Raw genomic sequence first — 20,511 nt, forward strand, 5'->3', positions numbered from 1 at the left:
ATTAATAAATTAAAAAATGCCACCTCAATTTTAGTAGTATTTCTCAAAGTTCTTGCACAAGAATACTGCATATTTCTTTCTCCACTGAGAGAAACAAAAACAGAATAATAGTGGAGTTTGTTCAATAATAGAAAATAGGAGCACTAACATAGTCTCATGCATGTGTATATACCTATACATACTACAGATCAACACTGTATTTTTTTTCTTATATTTCACTTGCGATTTTAAAAATGTGGAAAGCAAGAGACAGAAGAATATTTACTAGAAAGCATCCCAATTACAGCAGACACACTAGCTTTTTATATTTTGTAAGACAAATAGAAGAAAATTATAGCTACAAAGCCCCAAGATAAATTAGATCAATATGAATTGAGAAATGATTTATAAGTCTGATCCTTTCATCCAGAGAGAGAACACAGAGCCAAAGGAAAGACGTCTCAAAGATCAAATTCTTAAGATGCTTTGTGAATTAATGACTTACTTAAGTCATCATAATAACCCAATTCACAAATCAATTGAAAAAAATACCAAACAAAATAATTTTCAATTAAAAAATACATTGTAGCATTCTACTTAATAATAATCACTAAAAATAGTTGACAATACTGTATATTGGTGAAGTTGAATTCCTCAGTAATTATCTTCAGCAATGCTTAAAAATACATATTTCATTTTTCTTTAATATTAATCATATTATTTTTACCCATAGGGAGGTGTAATTACATTGTTAAAAAATAAAGTTCCAGGGGCTGGTGCTGGGGCTCAGCCATAGAGTGCTCGCCTAGAATGTACGAGGCTCTGGGTTCGATCCTCAGCACCACATAAAAATAAATAAAATAAAGGTATAAAAAAAAATCACAATCTTTAAAAAAAAATAAAATAAAATAAATTTCCAACTTACAATATTCTCAAAAGAAATGTATGTCCAAAGAAACTTTGTTTTTTAAGAGTAAAATGTACAAGTCTAAGAAAGGTTTCCTGAAAATATGATAGGGTTATTCACAGGCATTTTTCAGACCCAATACAGATCATGGATCCAGATTCATTATTTATTTGTTTAATAAAATGGCATTGAGGACCTACTGAGTGACCAGCATTATATCCATGGGAGGTTGAATAAATGGGATGAGCAATGAATAAACAAAGGAAGAGAAAAAAGGTGCTGGAGATTAAACTAGAGGGTAGCAAATGGAGAGTAAGGCAAAGGCCAGCCGGATGAGATGGATTTCTAGCTAAAGGAGGACAGCAGCACAGTGACTTCTGATACCAAGCCTTCCCTAATGGGCCTGCCAGGACCTAGACCTTTTGAAGACAGAAGGTGAGATTCAACAACAAAGGAAATGAGGAGACTAAGAGAATCAGGACTTAGTGACGCCGAGATTCCCCACTTGAGAGCTTATTTCTCTGATCTTTCCAGCAATAAAATAATTTTCTCTAAATGTCACAAGCAGAATGTCATGGTTTAGATATTAGATGTCCTCCAAAGCTCATGTGTAAATTAATGCAAGAAAGTTTAGAGGTGAAATGGTTGGGTTAGGAGAGTCTTAACCCAATCCGTGCATTTATCCTCTCATAGTTATTAACAGGATGGTAACGGTATGTAGGTGGGGTGTGGCTGGAGGACACGGGTCATTGGGCCATGTCTGTGGGATTTATATTTTGTCTGTAGTGAGGAGAGCTATCGTGCTCCCACCCCCCACTCTCTTCTTCCCGATTGTCATGTCCTGAACTATTTTCTTCCACCATGATATTCTTGCCTCACCTCAGGCATAGAACAACAGAGTTGGCCATCTATGGACTGATATCTGAAACCATGAGCCCCAAATAAATTTTTCCTCCTCTAAAATTATTCTCATCAGTCTTTTGGTCACAGCAGGGAAATGCTGACTAAACACAAGAGGTTTGCAAAAGGGGAGCCCCAGCAGAGTTTTATCAACTACCAAGTCACTCTAATGAAAAATGTCATTTATCCGTGAACATTTATCTAGCAATAATTCAACCTGCATTCTTACTATAATTTCATGACTACAAAACTGCATTCTGGGACATGGTGTAGCTCCCTCTGTGGAGATGACCAATATAGAACACCAGGCTTCTCTTCTAGCAAAGCTGCAAAAGCAATTAAATGACACTTATCTTGACTTGCCAATCCCTATTTCATCATTAGGTGGATACAACTTAAACTACTACCAAGAATTCCTAGTAATAAGCCTCACACAACTATATTCACTTTATTCACTATAATTTATAGTCAGCATGATTCCTCCACTTAATCTTTATTTTAAATCAAGAAAGTCATTTACTCTACCAAGGTCTCAGTTTCCTTATCTGTGAACTGGGGATAATGTTAGACATAGACCCCAGACACATGAGATTAATTTCTGAATGCTTTATAGTTTACAAAGCAATATCATAGACATCACTGAGAAGCCTCCCAGGAGCTAACAAAACAAGAAGGGCAAATTCTCAAATACATGTTGAAATAATGCCCCCCCCCTTTAACTGATATTTAAAATCTATAGTTTTAAAACTAAAGGGAAACTTAAGATAAAAATTCCAAACTTATTGAGGAAAGAGTGTGCATTTTTCCTCAGCCCTCCATTAGCTTTTGTTTGTGAGCAAGTACAAAGGCTATCCCCAAGTAAAGAGCTATCTCAGCACAAAAATCAATTAAAAGCAAATCATGGTCTGGAGAAGCCAGAGGACAACCTCTCAGGTCTACTTTGCACTCTGCAGACTAAAAGAATATGCTAATTATTTTATATGGATACTAGATAGCTGGCCAATTTGTCATCAGATTGTTAACCTAATGAGCAGTTAATCCGTCCTTTGGAAAGCAATACAAAGTAAACCAAAAGCTTCCTTCAGAAGGTGTCTGTCGTTTTTTATCACCAACTCCATAAAACTGTCACTTACTCCCCCCACACACACAACTCAGTCACTGCAATTCTTTGAAACACACAAATAAAACAAAGACTGGGAAAGTTCTGGCTACAATCCAAATGACAAGGTGAGAGGGTCACAGGCACAGAGAAGGGGACAGGGACTCCAGAGCAGCCACAGGGATTTCAGGCCTGGCTCTGCCACTGCAGGGCTCTGTGCTTGGGCAGGGCATCAGCCTTGAGCTTCTGTGTAGGCACCTGTGAAATGGGACGACCATTCCTCCTACGCTGAGTGTCCTGTGCACAGCGAGATCACTGTGTGCAAGGTGCTTAATGAAGAAGTGGCACTTGGCAGGTGCATCCTACCATTATTAGAATGGTAGGAAGTATAATCCACTTGGCAATACCAAACCTGTCAAATGTCTATGAATAATCATTTTTGCTTTATTAGTTAAGTTTCTTTTTTTAAGAAAAGAGAGTTAAGTAGAACGCTGGCTCTATCCTTTACAGCACAGGGTAGCTGGGTTCCATTGCCCCAATTTGTCTTCTTCTTCCCTCTCCTATTATTCACACTCTTTCTTCCTCCCTCCCTCCCTCAGTCATACACCACCTTCCTCCCAGGGTCAGAGCTACTGTTGAAGGTTGGCGCATGGAAGACTTGGCTCTAATCTTGGAACTGGCCAAGATGCTCCCAGAATTTGACACAAGTACCGGATAGAACCAAATGGTTCAACCGCATGTAAGCAGACTTTTCCTAAACTCTCCACCTTGTCAAAAAAAAAAAAAAAAAGTGGCTTGCTTGCAAGGTCAATCCACAAGTATAAGAGAAATTCCTGAAATTTTTCTCCAGAAATTCTGATTGTCTTTCCACTGCTACATTTGCTTGGAAAATGCAGCAAAGGAATTTACCACAGAAAGAGTAGCAAACAAAAAATGTTTTAATAACATTTCTCCACATTGCTCAAGGGTTCTGAAGTTACAATTACGAGTTCATGCCGTGTGAACAACTGTTTTTCATTTTGTTACTGGTTTAAGAATTCAAATAGGGATTGATAGAATGAGCACATCCAATGGACAACCTAATAGAGATTTACGGCTCCAGAAATGGTCTACAATTCCTCAACCGTGGAATGGAGAAAATGTTGACCATGTGTTTATATTTCATTACCGTGGAAAATTCAGAGATGGTTAGTGATTATTTCTGTCAAAAGTTTTAAAGCTGTACCTCTTTGGGGTATTAACAAGCACATATTGGAAGTATCTGCCATTTGCCTTTCATTCCCCTTCCCTGAAGCCTGAGGGCTTGGGAAGCACCCAAGTTGGCCAGGCATTTCTGCCCTTGCACTGAAGGGTACCAAGGTCCTCACTTCTACAGAATCCACAGGAATCACTTTCCATGAACCAAACTACATGAGAAATGGAACATGAAGATTTAGGAAAAGAGGGGAGTTGGGGAGAGTCTCCAAACGAAGTATTTAGTTTCTCCTAAGTGCCTGAGCTATTCCTTCTCCAAGTAACCTGTTTTTGTTGCTTTGCAATTGGAAGAAATAAACATCATTTAGACATTTCAGGAATTGCAGACCCATTCTGAGCTGTCATAATTTGGCGCATACCTCCTCCCACTGACCACTCGTTCTCACATTTAGCACATGGAGGGACAGGGTCTCCTGTGAACCAGCACTCACTACCTTGTTCTGAAATTGTGGACTGGTAGGGTTTAGAGGAGGTTACAGTGCTACCCCAACAGGTTTATGTGATAAAATTTAATCCCCATGATAAGGTATTAAAAGGGTGGACACTTAATCTGACTATGGTATAAGGGGGGGGGGGGGGGCTTTAGGAAGCAATTAGGTTTAGATTCAGTCATCAAGGTAGAGCCCCATGATTACATCTTGCTGGCTTTTTAAGAAAAAAAAAAAGAGAGAGAGAAACCAGACACATAAACGCACACTCCCTATCTCTGGCCATGTGGTGTTTGTTCTGTGCCACCTTGGGACTCTGCCAGAAAGAAAGCCATCACCACATGTGGGCCTTTGGATCAAAACTGTGGGTCAAAACAAACCTTTTCTCTTCATCAGTACCCAGCCCCAGGTATTTTATTATAGGAAAAATAAAATGGGTGAATATACTGGCCTCCATGCCTAGCTTCTCAATTAGACTCAGAACTTCTATAGAGCAAATCTTATCTAGATGCAGTGAGTGGATGGAACAAGAGGTCTAAATTTCTGTAGGTACAACAAGCAAACCAAGCAAAAAAACAACAACAACAACAAAAAACTACCATGTTAGTCAGCTTTATGTTGCTTCAACAAAATGCTTGACAAGAACAACTTAGAGGAAAAGTTTATTTTGGCTCATGATTTCAGAGGTTCAGTCCTTGGCTAGCTAACTCCATTGCTCTAGGCCTGAGTAAAGCAGAACTTCATGGCAGAAGGGGTTGGTGGAGGAAAGCCGCTCAACTGAAGCATCCAGGAAACAGAAAGTGAGGTGCCAGGTACAAAATATAAACCCTAAAGGCATGCCCCCAGTGACCTTCTTCCTCTAGCCACACCCCATCTACAGTGATCACCCCGTACAGTAATCCTTACAAATTATCACTACTCCATCAAGTAGACTGATACCCTGACTAGGTTAAGTTCTTATAATCTAATGATGCGCTTTCGGCGGTTAGGTTACCTATCTAAACCATAAGAATACAGTCTGGGAAGTTCAGGTGATGATGACTTTATCATCACACAGAAGGAAGAGCAGCTGCTCTGACCCCCTCAGCAGACAGTGGGCTGCACAGGTGTCTCTGAGCTTCTTGAGGAAGATGTTCTCTCTGTGTGGTTATAGTCAGTTCATAGCTTCTGATCAAATTTCAGTAACCAGTAATATGAAATAAAATCTCACGTACAAAGTTAAAACACTGAGTCAAGTCACTCAGCATAAGCACAACTAAGGGTCTTGCTTTGAATTTAGTAAGTCCACATGTTCTAGGGTAATAATAAAAAGGAACAAAGATAAGTGTGAGAAATAGAAAGCCTGGTGGTCCATTTTCAGAATATATAGTATTTAGCCTTAAAATTGGGATGTAAGAAAGGCAGCCAGAGGGGAAACAGAGCAGAACGAAAAGTGACATGATAGCGCCAGAGCCTGTGGATGTGGCAGATCCAAAGACCTGATCAGGCCCTGAATGGACAGGAGGTCGGAGGCAGCCTGACCAACAGAGAGAAACCTCTGAGTTAAGAAACAGTGACTTTGGTGAAGAAGTAAGAGCTGTGTACATGTCAGAGTACATTCAACCCAAGAAGACATCCCCCACAAGAGAACAGAGGGAGGTGGGAACAACTCAATGTATATTTCTTTAAATAACCCAATTAGCCATTTGTTTCAGTCAGCATTCTCAAGACTGTGACTAAAAGACCCAACCAGATCAACTGTAGAGGAATGTTTATTTAGGCCCTCCCAGTTTCAGAGGTCTTAGTCCTTAGACAGCGGGCTCCATTCCTTGGGGCTCCAGGTGAGGCAGAACATCATGGCAGAAGAGTGTGGCAGAGGGAAGCAGCTCACATGATGATCAGGAAACAGAGAGAGACTCCCGCCCTCCAGGTACAAAATATATACCCCATAGCCACGCCCCCAGTGAATCACTTCCTCCAGCCACACCCCACTTGCCTCCAGATACCACTCAGGTAATCACATCAGGGATTAATTCACTGATTAGGCTAAGGCTCTAACCCAATTATTTCTCCTCCAAACCTTCTTGCATTGTCTCACACGTGAGCTTTTAGAGGACACCTCATATCCAAACCATGACACCATTTTAGCTATGGCTTTTCTCTTTGCCCTCCACAATTTAGCCAATTGCTTAGATGGTAACCCTGAGCTCCTCAGAGCAAGGGGCATTGCTGTCTTAGAAAACCAGGTGGACTTCCTGCAAGTGTACTTGCTTGCTAGACTTTGTGTGGTAGCACAACCTTCTGCTGAAGTAAAGTTTGCCTTGCAGAGCTACTTCCAAGTATGTGCTGATTCCTCGAGGCACAGATATTTCTAACATAACTATAAGGAGAGTTGGTAGCCTCCAGTGTACTGAAAATAAGTCACTTATCAACCCTGATGTTTGGTGCCAGGGGTTCCAAAGGTTCCTTTCCCACAGAAGGCAAGGAAATAAACATGTTCAGTAAATCTGTCAGCTAAAATCTAAATATATTCAGATATAAGCACCTACATATCTCTCTCACACACACACACACACACACACACACACCACAGAATTAACCCACGCCCCAAAGTGAGAAGAGTTCGTTTTAATTGGTAACTAAAATGATAGAGATTAATTACACACAATAAAATAGAAACATAAGTTAGAGCCAAATAATACACCATCAAACATAATCCCATGTGACAGAATGTTTTCAAGGGGACTTGGTTTCGGGACAGATACTTAACAATCTTACTCAAAGCAGATATCTACAGGTCCTTCACTGTGGTCACCTTACATGCTGAAGATGCCCTCCCTCTCCAGCTAGCCCTGCTCAGGTGTGCACAGCTCTAATCATTACAAAAGTCTCCCTGTGACTTAGATACATCAGGATTTGCTTAGTACTCTGAAATTTAATTTTCACCATGACAGCTTTTCAAATGTTATGTTTAAGGTAAGAAGTTTCTAATCTTCATTTATTCTTGTCTTCATTCATTGGAGAATTTATTTACTCTAGCTTTCATTTCAGATGCTGTCACATATTGAAATACATCCCTAAGGGCATCTTAAATTTACATCTAGAAGGTTCTACCTCTCCAACAGCCAACCAAGTCCTGAGAGCAACTCCCAGAGATAATAATGGACATAGACTAAGGGCAAAAGTGATTCTTCATTACTCAGTATCTATCCAGAATGTATTCTGCTTCAAATGTCAGAGAGTTAAGACAAAATTTATATGAGTTGATTCCCAAATGGAAAAAAATTACCTCTCTTTTCTCCCTTTCATTTTAAAAAGTTCAAAAACATTTCCCAACTCTGAAAATATCTTCTCACTGTCAGACCAAATGTGGTATTGAGAGCTGAGCTAATGCTTTTATTTGAACCAAACAGTGGAACACTAACTTTAATCTTCTGATTTGCAACAGAATGGGATTTATTTATGGAGGCAAATCATGAAGACCTTCTATCTAAAGGTGAATTACAGTCATCTCTGAAGGTATCTTCAGGCCAATGTGTACATCTCCAGTGAGTCAGATGCATTCACCAATCAAAGTGTACACAGGACACTATGTTTGAAGAGTGTTTTCTGGGCCACTTTATTCCTTCTGCCATATGCATTTGCAAATTATCTGATATGCCTGGATGAAGCAGATTAGCAAAGAATCTGGGCAAAAGCTATGCCCAATGACCAGACTGAGTCTGATCCAAGATGGCTACTATAGAAGGCCAATGGTGTTATACTTTAACTTAAAAGGTAGGGAAGGCAGCTCCCTCTTCCTACTGGAACTGAGATTTGTTTATTTGGCTTAACTGGAGTGCATAAAATAATAATTTGTATCCTCACACATTGCATGGGTCTGAATGTATTCCCCAAAAATTCATATGTTGAAACCTTAATTACAATGTGATAGCACTTGGAGATGGGATTTATGAGAGGTAATTAGGTCATGAGGGTGGAGTCTTCAGGAATGGGATTAGTGCACTTATAAGTCAAAGCCAGAAAACTGGCTGGCTCTCTTTCTCCACGGTCTTGTGAGGACACAATGAGAAGCTGCCGATCTGCAGAAGGAGGCCCTCACCAGAACCTGACCATACTGGCACCCTGAGTTCTGACTTCCAGCCACCAGTCTATGGGAGAAAATTTCTGTAGTTTCTAAGCCATCCAGTGTATGGTCCTTTGTTACAGAAGCTCCAACTGACTAAGACAAGCATAAAGAGGGCTCACCTCAGTTTCATAACACTGTGGTTAAAAACAACAACAGGCTACTTGGATCCTCAACTTTCAGTCCCTTGTTCCTTTAAGTGTTGGTCTAAGTGCCAACTTCTCAATAAGATCAACAGTGACTAATTGGAATTGCAAAACCTTCTTCCTCCCACACTCCCAATTTTCTTAACCTGCCAGTTTTCTTCATTCAGATACTATAGCCCTTTGTGAGATGCCACATGGCTTACTGAATGACTCTGTATGTGTGTTAGTTGTTTGTTGTTCTACTTCCTTTCCTTTCCAACAACAACACACACAGGGAGATACAATTGGAAAGGGCCGTATCTTTTATCTATTTACTAACTTACCAAAAGTATTTAGGAGTTCCTGGCATAAGATGGAAGTAAAAAGTCATCCTGTATTGGTTGATGAATGAATCAATGACTCTGTGCTTAGAGCTGGAGAGTCCCCATTCAGTCCATACTCGCTGCATAACTCTGAAGCAACTACCATCTTTCCAGGCCTTGAGTTTCCTCACTAGAAAAATGGGGTACATGAGTCCCCACCTCTTAGGATCATAGCGAGGATGAGTGTGGCAGTGCAAATCAAGTGCATGGAATCATGCCTTGATGTGGTAAACTCACAGTAAGTGTTAGCTGCCATCATTACTGTTGTTCCGAGTGGTTACCCAAAGTGGTGATGGTTTCCAGTCTCAGGCCACTGGCCTGTCACCTGGCAGCATGGATCTGAGATGAGGAAAAGGCCCTCGGTAGAGCAGAGGACTACTAGGGGTCAAAACCCAGGGTTAAGGCTTCACCAGCTCCAATCCAACAATATCCAGGCCTTTGCAAAGGAGCTGTTAACAGCATAAGTGCTCCTGCCTCGGACCTGCTGAAGTAGCATGAACATAACACTGAAACCACTGAGTAAGTGATGGTGAGGCTCAGAAACCTTAAAAGGCAGGGAAGGCAGCTCCCTCTTCCTACTGGAACTGAGATTTGTTTATTTGGCTTAACTGGAGTCAGAACTAATGGTTCTAATGGCTTGGAATCCCCCAACTCATTCTCCAGATTTCTACACACGGACAGTAACTTATACTTTCTGAAAGATGATAAAGAAGAGAAAAAAAAATGGTCCTCCATAAAAGAAATTACCAGAACATACTAATCATTTAGACTTTCGCTTATATTTCTAGAAAGCTAAAGATCAAGAATGGTACGGTTCCTTCCAGGAGCAAAATCCAAGTCTGCCTAAAGTCCATAAGAGGGAAGACTGCAAGCTGGACCATTAATCTGCATATTCACTAAGGATTTAGAAAAACAAAACACTTCGGAAATACCCTTTGTCTCCTTACAAATACCTTTGATCTAGGGGGAAAGTCAATGTTTAGGGATCTATGAGTTAGGAGGGGAGCAGAGTCTCAGTGCAGACCATAGATGAGAAAGAGGGATGGCAGAAGGGGGAGGGATGCTTACTGATATTTTGCCAGTAAAAGTCTTAACTTCCCTATTAATTAGGACACATCTTTCCAAGGTTAGTTGTCTCTAAGTGGACCATTAAAGCATTATGAGGGCCAAATGAAATGAATGAGGGCACATTCAAGGAAGAGATGATGAAAATCATGTCACAAAGCAATTTCTCCCTTCACTTTACAGAAGAAAGGCCTCAAGAGTTAAAGCTGGAATTAAATTCCACACTCCCAAGTTGATGCTTTGTCCTCTGCACAAGAACTTCCCAAAGCTGTAACCAGCACATGATAAATGATTGGGCAAATCCAGAAGGAACCCAAGGTTCTCACTATGTGAGGCTGACCCTATTAACCCTTGGATTACACTGAATTGGAAACTTCTACCCCATTGCACCTGCTCAGGTAAACCTCAAAAATAACTTTTTAAAAATGAAGGTATTTTCCAAGAGCAGAAGGAAGTGAGATTACTGATAAATACTTAAAGTTCTAACAATTCAACAATATTTGTAGTATTCAAAGGGCATTTGCCTGGTGCTGTCAACTACTATTAATTAGAAAATTGTATTTAACTTACAGATTTTTGGAGTACACATGAACACCAATGTCATATAGTTAAGTAGTCTCACTGCAGTCTATTAATAGGCATTCATTGATAATCTCCTCTTATGTTTGAAATATGTCATGCTGAAATTGCACTAAATCTGGAAAATGATCTTAATTCTCAGTTTCCTTCTATAGTAGAAATACTGTGTCCACGGGTTGCTTTCACTTTTTTAAAAAAAATAATATTTTCATTTTAAATAAGAAAAATGGTACCAATCCACCAAATTCCAACAGACTTATTTGCATAAATTTTATCATGCAATAACACAACACAATAAAGTTGACTACACCCAATTTTATATATAGCCTCACTTAGGAGTAGCCACAGGATGGGGGGGTGTGAAAGGGAAGAAAATGTGATGTTACTTCTGCTTCTCTGTTCTTCCCTAGCCTGTCTATTGCAGAGGAATCTTGACACACTTGAAAGGAAGTGATGAAAACTAAACACATTGTGCCTCTCCAGCCAAAACTCACAGTTACATCCCAAAGCCTCCTATTGGTCCCCTCCAATCAGCTGAGCATCAGAGGTTTTTCCTATAAAAAGTCCACAGTGCATCTAAATCTGATCCCAGTAAAATTTGACTTCAGCTGAAGTGAAAATGCAGAGGTAGCATTTACGGGTAACAGCTGGGGAACATTAGTTCCCTGTCTCTCCTTTTCTCTCCCAAGGGTTGAAAACTCTGCTGTTCAGACAGGAAGTCGTCATATACCACACACTGCACAATACGAGAAAGCTGGGAGGGAAGAACAAGTTGCTGAGGATTAGGTGGAGGGGTTTTGTTCAGTAGTGACTCTAGATTCTTCTTGGGCTGCCCTTTTCCCGAGCGTTCAAGTAACATACTGTGTGCACACCCAGATTGACAAGCACACACTACAATGACTGAAAGTTTTTTTCCCCCTTGAGAACTTAGAAGGCTTAATACTACATTTTTCCAAACATTTTAAAATATTGTTTCAAAGACAATTTGGGGAGTGGCCAAGATTCTCCAATAATCTTTCCTGGCATACTTTCATATTTGCTATTGAAAAAGACGATCTTTAACTTAAAAGAAAATACTAAAATTGTTTTTAGAATAAATGCCCAGAATAAGGTTGGATGCATATAAGTGTATGTACATACACACATATATGTACACACACATATACATACGTATTCATATATATGGAATTCTAAACTTGACGATCTGGAAAAGAATGATTTATACCAGAGGTTCGTGTAAATATAGGGTTTTTAAGGCCCGTCCTGCTTTAACTTCACAAGGCTGTGAAGAAATGAAAAGATAGGAGCAGAGGAGAGACACCCACATTATGTGGCCTCAGCTCCAGTCTTTGAACAGGATGATAAGAGTTTCCTTCGCACCACATGCTGAATAGCTGTTCTGCATTCCTACCAGTCTGCAAGCTCTGGCCCCTCCTTTGAAACCGCCTGTCCTCTGGGGCGGGTTGTAAAACCGACCCAGTCTCTTCCACTCCACTCCAGCCAAGTTCGCTAGATACAAGCCTTAACTTTTGAACTGCAGAAAATGCCTTTGCCTTTTGCGAATCGGGGGCATGCTGTTAATCAACTGGGTTAAAACACTATGGTTTTATGCAAAGAGGGGGAGGAGGAACGAGGGAGAAGCCAACCCACACATCCATCACCCTTTTAGAAGTAGGCGGAGTTTAAAGTTTCCCCAACTTCCAAGTTCCCACTTGACAGGCAATATTTCTGTGTAACTTCCAGCCCCACAAAACAGATGGTCCTTTGCCCGTCTCGAGTCCCAAGAGAACCCAAAACAAAGCTCCTGGCCACTCCATGCCTCGCGGGATCCATAGGTGGTTAATTTCAAGAGGCTGTCAGCCCAGGGCAGTTAGCAAAGAATGGAAGCTTAACTTATTCCAGAAGTTTTTCCTGCTACAGGAAAGTCCAGGGGACTGGAGCACAAAGGCCTGGGAAAGTTTCACTACGTTATTTTTCAACAACGTCTTCCGCCATCTGACAAGCCATCATCCTAAGCCCCAGGTGTCCTGGGGAGGAGAGTTGAGACACACGTGTTCATCAACACAGCAGAGGGGCGACTCCAGCAGTCCCAGAGACAAACCTGGGAAGTTCCTTAAGGGAACCCCCCCACCCCCGCCTGGTGGAAAGGAGCCCTGGGTTAGAGACCCACTCATTGATCACTCAGTACCAAAGGGAAAGGTGATGGCCCAGACGTCGTGCCAAATGGGGATGCGCCACGGCAGCGAGCAGAGCCTTCCTTCCCAGCTGGGAGGGAGAGAGGAAGGAGAGGGGGGACCGATCCGGGAGTCTGAAGACAGGCGGCCCACTCACCCTCACTGCCGTACTGTTTGCCATTGTTCGCGCCCATCCTGTCGCCGTCATGCCCGCCGTCTCCCCGGACACTGCATAGCTGGGCGCACCTCCTGCGCCTTGGGCCAGAGGAAAGCCTGTCCGACGGGACCGTTAGCTGCACATAGCCCCTCGCTCCGGGGCGGATCTCCGGCGGGGGGCGGCTCCTGGTCTCCGGAGGGAGGGGGCGCTCGGTCCCCTCCTGGCACCCTGATTGTGGCGGACCCGGCCAGCGACAGCCTCCTCCCCTCTTAGAATCCGCGCTCGGGGCCGGCGGGAGCAGAGTCGCCGAGAGCCCGCGCCCCGGGGCCGCCCCGAGGCTCGCCGCGCCGCCGCCGCGGGGTCCCCATGCGCCCGCCCCGATCCCCTGCGAGGAGCGCTGAGCCGCGCGGGCGCCCTGACTCCCCGGCTCCGCAGCCTCCTTCGGGCGCGCCTGCTCGCCCGCGGCTTCCCGGGGGAGGGCGCGGCGGCCACTTGTTGCGGGAGCCCCGAGTGAGCGGAGACTTGCGGCCCGGCGCTGCTCGCCAGCGGGCCGGACTTTTGTTAGCGCCAGGCGCCTCCTCTCGCCGCCCAGCGTCAATCACAGCTGGAGCCCCGGGGAGGAAGGCCGGCCCGGAGATGCGCGGCCTTTTAAAGAAACAGCGCGCCTTTTCGCGGCTCCTGCCCGGGGCCCCAGCGTTGGCGCCGGTTCTGCGCACCACCCGCGAACCATTTGGAGCGAAGGAACGTGCTGCTGGCTCGGGTTTACTATTGTTCTTTTAAAGGCTTGGCCCCCAATCTGTAAGATGAATTTCCAGGCGTCGTTCTAAATACCCTGGGATTGTTTGCAAATATGGCCTATTTTAGGTGCGTGAGTATTTAAAATAAACATGATCAGTATCTGATTCTGACACATTTCAGGTGTACACGTTGGCATTCTGCCGCGACCCCCCAAGTTTGGGGACTAAGGCGAGAAGTGGAGCAAAAGGTGGGAAAACTTGAGAGGAACTTAGTAGGCAGTGAGTCCCTGAACAGCCAGATAGTACCCGTCCTGGAGAAGGAGGTTTCCTGGCTCAGAACTTTTAAGAGCTCCTGAGCCAGGAAGTGTATTTTTTCCTCCTCCTTCTATGACTTTTTTTTTTTTTTTCTTGCTTTCTTGTGACTGGGGTTATCTTTTGTTTAATATCTTAGAACTTCTTTTGGAGATTTATAGGGCACGTGTACACCGTTAAAATGGTTCTTTGGTGTTCTTTCTATTAAACAGAAAAAAAGGAAATTCTTAATGATTTATTCCCTTTCCATGTAAATACCTAGAATTTTATAACATTACATCTTAGTAAAGACGAGAGCATTCATTGCACAAATTTCTTTGTAGGGAGGCAGCACATAGGAAGTTTCTACTTACAGGTGTTGGATGTTGTAAATTAAATTAAACGTACATAATGATGCATGTATATATCACATATAGTACTTTATCAGAAAATCACGAGTTTTGTGATTATGAATTTCGTTAAGAGACTTGCAACCACATGCAGAAATTTTAATGATTTGACTTCCTATAAATTTAATATGGGATAAGTTCCTTTAATTTGCTACAACTATCTTTCTTTTTTTATTTTTTTAAATACATGACAATAGTGGAATGCATTACACTCATTATTACCTCTTTACAGCACAATTTTTCATAACTCTGTATATAGAGTATGTTTACACCAAAGACAAGATAAAATATGATTCAAAATTTAAAAATCTAGATTAATTATAAAAGAAGTATCCAGTGTTGAAAGAAAAATAACAAATTTGTCCATTCTCAAGGATAAGATAAATCCTTTGTTACTGTACTGATGACGTTTCTATGGTCCTAGTCCAAAACATGATGTGTATATTTTAATTCACCTTGTGACATCTAGTATCTAGCACTCCCTGGGCAACAAGCTGTGTTTCCCAAATGTCTGATGAATTAAATTTAAAAATTGTGTTATAGGCTCTAAATAAGATAAGTTATCAAAAAAAAAAAAAAACCAGAATACTTCACTTAAATATATTCCCTGCTTGTATAATTATATCAAAATGGATTCTGCTGTTATATATAACTAAAAAGAACTAATAAATTTCAAAACAAAACAAAAAGGAATAGTGAATGAGTTTTCAGAGTTTCTTCCTTAAATCTGATCTACAATGAAGCTAACATGAACTTGATCTCCATGCACAAGCAGAGTGCCACCTGAGCCTTGTGATTTTGTCACCATTTGGAGAACTACCCTGGATTGTATCATTCTGGAAGCTTAGTTGAAGATAAACTTGCTGTGAAGTAGAGTAAAACTCATCTTCATGTTTGATGGAGAGTTGACAACTTGCCTTTTTATAGACTGTTCTCCCCCTGATGCCTTCTTTTGAGGTGCCCAATCGGGAAACCTACAAGAGAAGAAATCGAAGCCTGAAGCTCAAAGAACTTAGAGTCACTCAGGATGTGATTCAGGTTTTCAGGTTCTCTCCTCACTCCACAGTCTGTTTCTCTCTCTCTTTCTCTTTCTTCCCCTCCCCCACCATAATGGGGATGGAAACCAAGGTGGGTGCTCTACCTCTGAGCTACATTCCCAGCCACAGTGTCTGCTGACCTGGCTATTATTTAAGTTTGAGTCACTGTCCTCCCTTTTTGGTTGGATCAGCTTTCAGGATCTTTAATATTAAAGTAAAGCTAATGGTGAAAAGCAAATTGTAGTGACCAGCAACATTTGTCTTCTTTGAAATTAAAGTCTGATAAATATTGTTCAAGATTTTGTTGCTTGCAGCAATGGGAATAGGGATAACTCAGTTCATGAAATCCAAATTAAGATAAAATAGAAAAAAAAAAACACTTTACATTTTAAACTCAGTCTGATTATAGAAGTTGATATAAATGTATGTTGACCCAGTCACTGTAAAAGCTTGGGGGAGAAAAAAAAAAACAGTTAAGCAAAAAGAAACAAAAGCACTAATCCTGATAATAATAAAGGTACATTCATATGTGTATATATTTTAATATTCAAAATTAAATGTATAAGTATACGATTTTAATCTAAAATTCTAATCCTTTTACCTAACTTCCAAACCTAGCCTCTGAAATTTTAATACCAATTTGCAAGCTTCTTGAGTCAAGGGTGGTGTGCTTTTCACCAACATATTCCCAATATTGAGCAGTCACACTGTACTCGCAAAATGAATGTTGAGCAAAGGGATAAAAATGATCTGAATGTTATTGCACATCCTCTGCCTAGGCTTATTTTTTTTAAAGGGTCACAATTACTATTAAAATTGTTTTTAGGTAAGGATATGTTATGGTTTGGATATGAGGTGTCTCCCCAAAAAGTTCATATGACAAGTAGGAATGTTCAGAGGTGAACTGATCAGATAATGAAAACTGTAACCTAATTAGGGGATCAATCCATTTGATGGACTAATAGTCTGAATGAAGTCTACTGAGTGGTGACTGTGGGCAGGGACAGTGTGACTGGAGGAAGTTTCTCTCTGAGGGCTTATGCCCTTAGGGATTCTGTTTCATCCTTATCTCTTAGCACTCTCTGTTTCCTGGTCACCAAGAGGTGAGCAGCTTTCGTCCCCCTGTCCTTCCACCATGATCCTTTGCCTCACCTCAGGCCCAGGTAGTGGGGAGACCATGAACTGTAGCTCTGAAACCATGAGCCCAATATAAACTTGTCCTCCTCAAAGTGGCTTTTGTCAGATTTTTTTGGTCACAGCAACAAAAAGCTGATGAACATATACTCTAAGTCAGTAAAAAGGGAATAAAAACATACAGGTCAAGTGTCCCTTTTCTAAAATACTTTGAACAATAAGTGTTTCGGAATTTGGAACTTTAATGATTTTGAAATATTTTCATAGACATCACCGGTTGTCAAGATGACACTTAAAAAGTTCTGGATTGGGGAACGTTTCAGATCTCAATTTCAGATTTTCTGATTCAAAAATCCCCAAGTAGGTACTAGGTACCTGTTGTTTTTCTTCACCAGATCCTGCCCCTCCAGAAACTGTTTTCTCTAAATTTCTTCTATAAGTTTTCTATGAAAGCTGGTCAATCATGTTAGAGGTGGAAACTGCCTGGACACACTAAGGCCCATGATCTGACTCACACAACCAACACCCCACCTGGCAGTAAGGACAAGCAAGTGCCTCTCTACCTCCCTGCTAGAGTAATATCAGAGGAGGACTAGTGGAGAAGCAGGACTTTTCCATTGCCCAGGCTAGCAGGGCCACTGCATGGCAGTATCCACAGAAAGCACACGGACACCCATCTCATAGTGTGTGCCACAACAAGGAGGCACCGCACCTTGGATGACAAGTTGGAAAACCTGGGATCCTAACTCCTCCTGGCAGTTACAAGAAGTCTTCCTCCTTCCCCTGCTAGAACATTGTTAGAAAGAGAGATTTGAACCAGAGTTTTAAATCAGATCAAGAGTCTCATAACACAATATGAAAATGTCCAGGTTTCCATCAAAAATCATTCATCATACCAAGAAACACAAAGATTCCAAACTATAGATTAAAAAAAAAAAAAAGATGATCAACAGATCAACTCCAAAACAACCCTCTGACAATGATTTTAAAGCAGCCATGAAAAAACTCCTCAGTGAGCAGCCACAAACACACCGGTAAAAATGAAAGACCAGAAAGCATCAGCAAAGAAAGAGAACATATGAAGGAGCAGCAAGTGGGAATTTTACCACTGGGAGATACCACTGAGGTGACAAATAAACCACTGGGTGGGCTGAAAATCAGAATGGAGCAGAGAACAAAATCCATGAGCCGGAGTTCTATCCGAGAACAAAAAATACTGTGCATTCTGAATAAAGAGAATGTAGACTGAAAAATATAAACAGAGGCTTAGGGACATATGGGAGTATAATAACGCATCTAATATCTGTGTCATCAGAGGTCCCAAAGGAGACGAGAGCAAGGGAAGAACTGAGAAGTACCTAAAGCAGTAATGGTTAACCTCCTACACTCTTGAAATGACAATGGTAGAAGTGTTGACATGGATCTGTAGCTGCCAATAGTTACAGTGGGATGAGCAGTGAGTGTGTTTGTGGATGGCACGGTGTCTTTGTGGTGATGTAAACGTTCTTTCTTGACCTCATCAATGCCCATCTCCTGGTTGTGATATTGTACAACAGAATTGCAAGGTATTCTCACCTTTGGGGAAAATGGGGAAATGGGTAAATGAAATCCCTCCATATTATTTCTTACATGCACTTGTGATTGACAGATATCTCAAAGCAAAGAATTTAATTTGAAACTAGAAGCCTTGTCCTCGCCATTAGAACCATTTCTACGTCTGCCCACTGCACTGCCACTTCTAGCACCTCCTATTTCCACTTCACACACCACACTCAACCCAGGAAAGCAAAAGTCTTATGATAATGATTTCTTAGTGTCAACCTGATTTATACGTGGATCTATTCATACTCAAAGTTTTGAACCTTGAGTTGTCAGGGCTGACAAAATCTACTTATGAAATGAACTGATCAGTAACTAAATCACCCATTTACTTTGACATGTGAGAAACTCATTCAAAAAAGAAAAACATCAAGGAAGAAAAAAAATGTACATTTTAATTGATATCTACACTTTCATTTATATGTCTCAGTGGCTACTTTAATAAACATGTCAACACTCTAGTAGAAAGGTGTTCTTTTCCAGGGGTACTTTTATTTTTAGAATATTGAATTCCAAAACCAACTTGATTTATACCATATTAGGCCCACATTTTCTCTGGAGGTGGAGCCCCTGGGCTTCAGGTTAATCCTCTACACTTAGGGCTGTTGATGGACTTGCTGTCAGAGCTGCATTAATGAGGTTATAATCCCAGGCCGGTCAGTGTGCCTTCTCTGTTCATCTGGTCCCTGGATACCAGGAGTGTAAAGGACCACATCATTAACCACAGGCTTCTTGAGAATATAGTAGACAAAATAAGCTCTTCTGAAATCCATGTTGGGGAACATTCAATGCTAGAATCCCTGATTTTAAAATCCAATGATCATAAGAAATATTAGTTTGTAAAACGGGGGTAAAATGAAGCAAAGAGTTGTGTAACATGAGCTTCTACTTTAGTTTGTTCACATTTATTTTGATATTTTTCCCTCTTGAGGACTCTGGGTTGCCTTCAAAATTCAGAATCACCTTGTTATCTCTACTTATATGTCAGGACATGGTTAGATTTGCAAATTCTGTTACTATACTTTTGGTGGAAAATAGCAACTTCCAGTTAAGAGGAGGCCTGAGTTTATTAATTGAGTTTAATAAAAAGTCAGAGAGAGTATCAACAAGCAAATATTTATATCAGACAGATAGTGAGTGTATAAATGGGTATTATAGCTACCAAACACTGAATATATTGTTATTCAACAATTATACGAACTATTAAATGTCATACACTGTGGGCTGGCTCACACAACATGCTTTCTTCCTTACCTTACCCTTTGCCTTTCCTACCTTTTACATCAAAAGTTAAGGACCTCAAATCATACTACAGAGTTACAGTAATAAAAACAACATGGTATTGGCACCAAAACAGACATAATGACCAATGAAATAGAAGAGAAAACACAGAGACAAACCAACATAAATGGATTTCTCATGCTAGACAAAGGTGCCAAAAACATATTAGAGTAAAGAGAGCCTTTCAAACAGATGGCTCTGGGGAAACTGGAAATGCATATATAGAGGACGGACACTTGACCCTTATCTCTCACACTGCACACAACCCAACTCAAAGTGGACCAAAGACCTAAGAATTAAGACCAGAACCCCTGCAACTGCAAAAGAAAATATGGGCCCAGAACTAACTTCCTTAAGACTTCCAAAGTGCAAGAAATAAAACCAAAAATTAATAAGTGGGATGCCATCAAATTTAAAGGCTTCTGCATAGCAAAAAAAAAAAAAAAAAAAAAAAAAAACCCTTAGGAACATAAAGGAAGACCCTACAAAATAGGAGAAGATCTTTACCAACAGCTCTTCAGATAGACATTAATGTCCAGAAGAACTCAAAAAACTTAACACCAAAAAACCCAAATAACCTAATAAATAAATGGGCAAAAGAAGTAAACTGGCGCTTCTCAAAAGAGGAAATACAAATTGCCCACAAGTATGTGAAAAATCTTTCAACATCTCTAAGAATCAGGGAAATGCACATTAAAACTACATTGATATTTCATCTCACTCCATTCAGAATGGCAATTATCAAGAATACAAATAATAAGTGTTGTTGAGAATATAGATAAAAATGTACACTCATACATTGTTGGTGGAACTGCAAATTAGCACAACCACTTTGGAAAGCAGTATGGAGATTACTCAGAAAATTAG

At 40.9% G+C, this 20,511-nt stretch overlaps 1 protein-coding gene across 1 annotated transcript in view; it reads right to left on the reverse strand.

Annotated features, from left to right (window-relative positions):
• Window positions 1-13,694, reverse strand: part of Fbxl7 (F-box and leucine rich repeat protein 7) — a 373,525-nt gene extending 359,831 nt beyond the window's left edge. Inside the window, exon 1 of the mRNA XM_034636112.2 lies at window positions 13,156-13,694. Within this exon, the coding sequence (XP_034492003.1) occupies window positions 13,156-13,192 (37 nt within the window). The 5' untranslated portion in view covers window positions 13,193-13,694. The remainder of the gene's footprint in view (window positions 1-13,155) is intronic.
• Window positions 13,695-20,511: the final 6,817 nt, after the last annotated feature.

This window comes from Marmota flaviventris, chromosome 5, assembly GCF_047511675.1.
Source record: "Marmota flaviventris isolate mMarFla1 chromosome 5, mMarFla1.hap1, whole genome shotgun sequence".
Taxonomy (NCBI): Eukaryota; Metazoa; Chordata; class Mammalia; order Rodentia; family Sciuridae; genus Marmota; species Marmota flaviventris.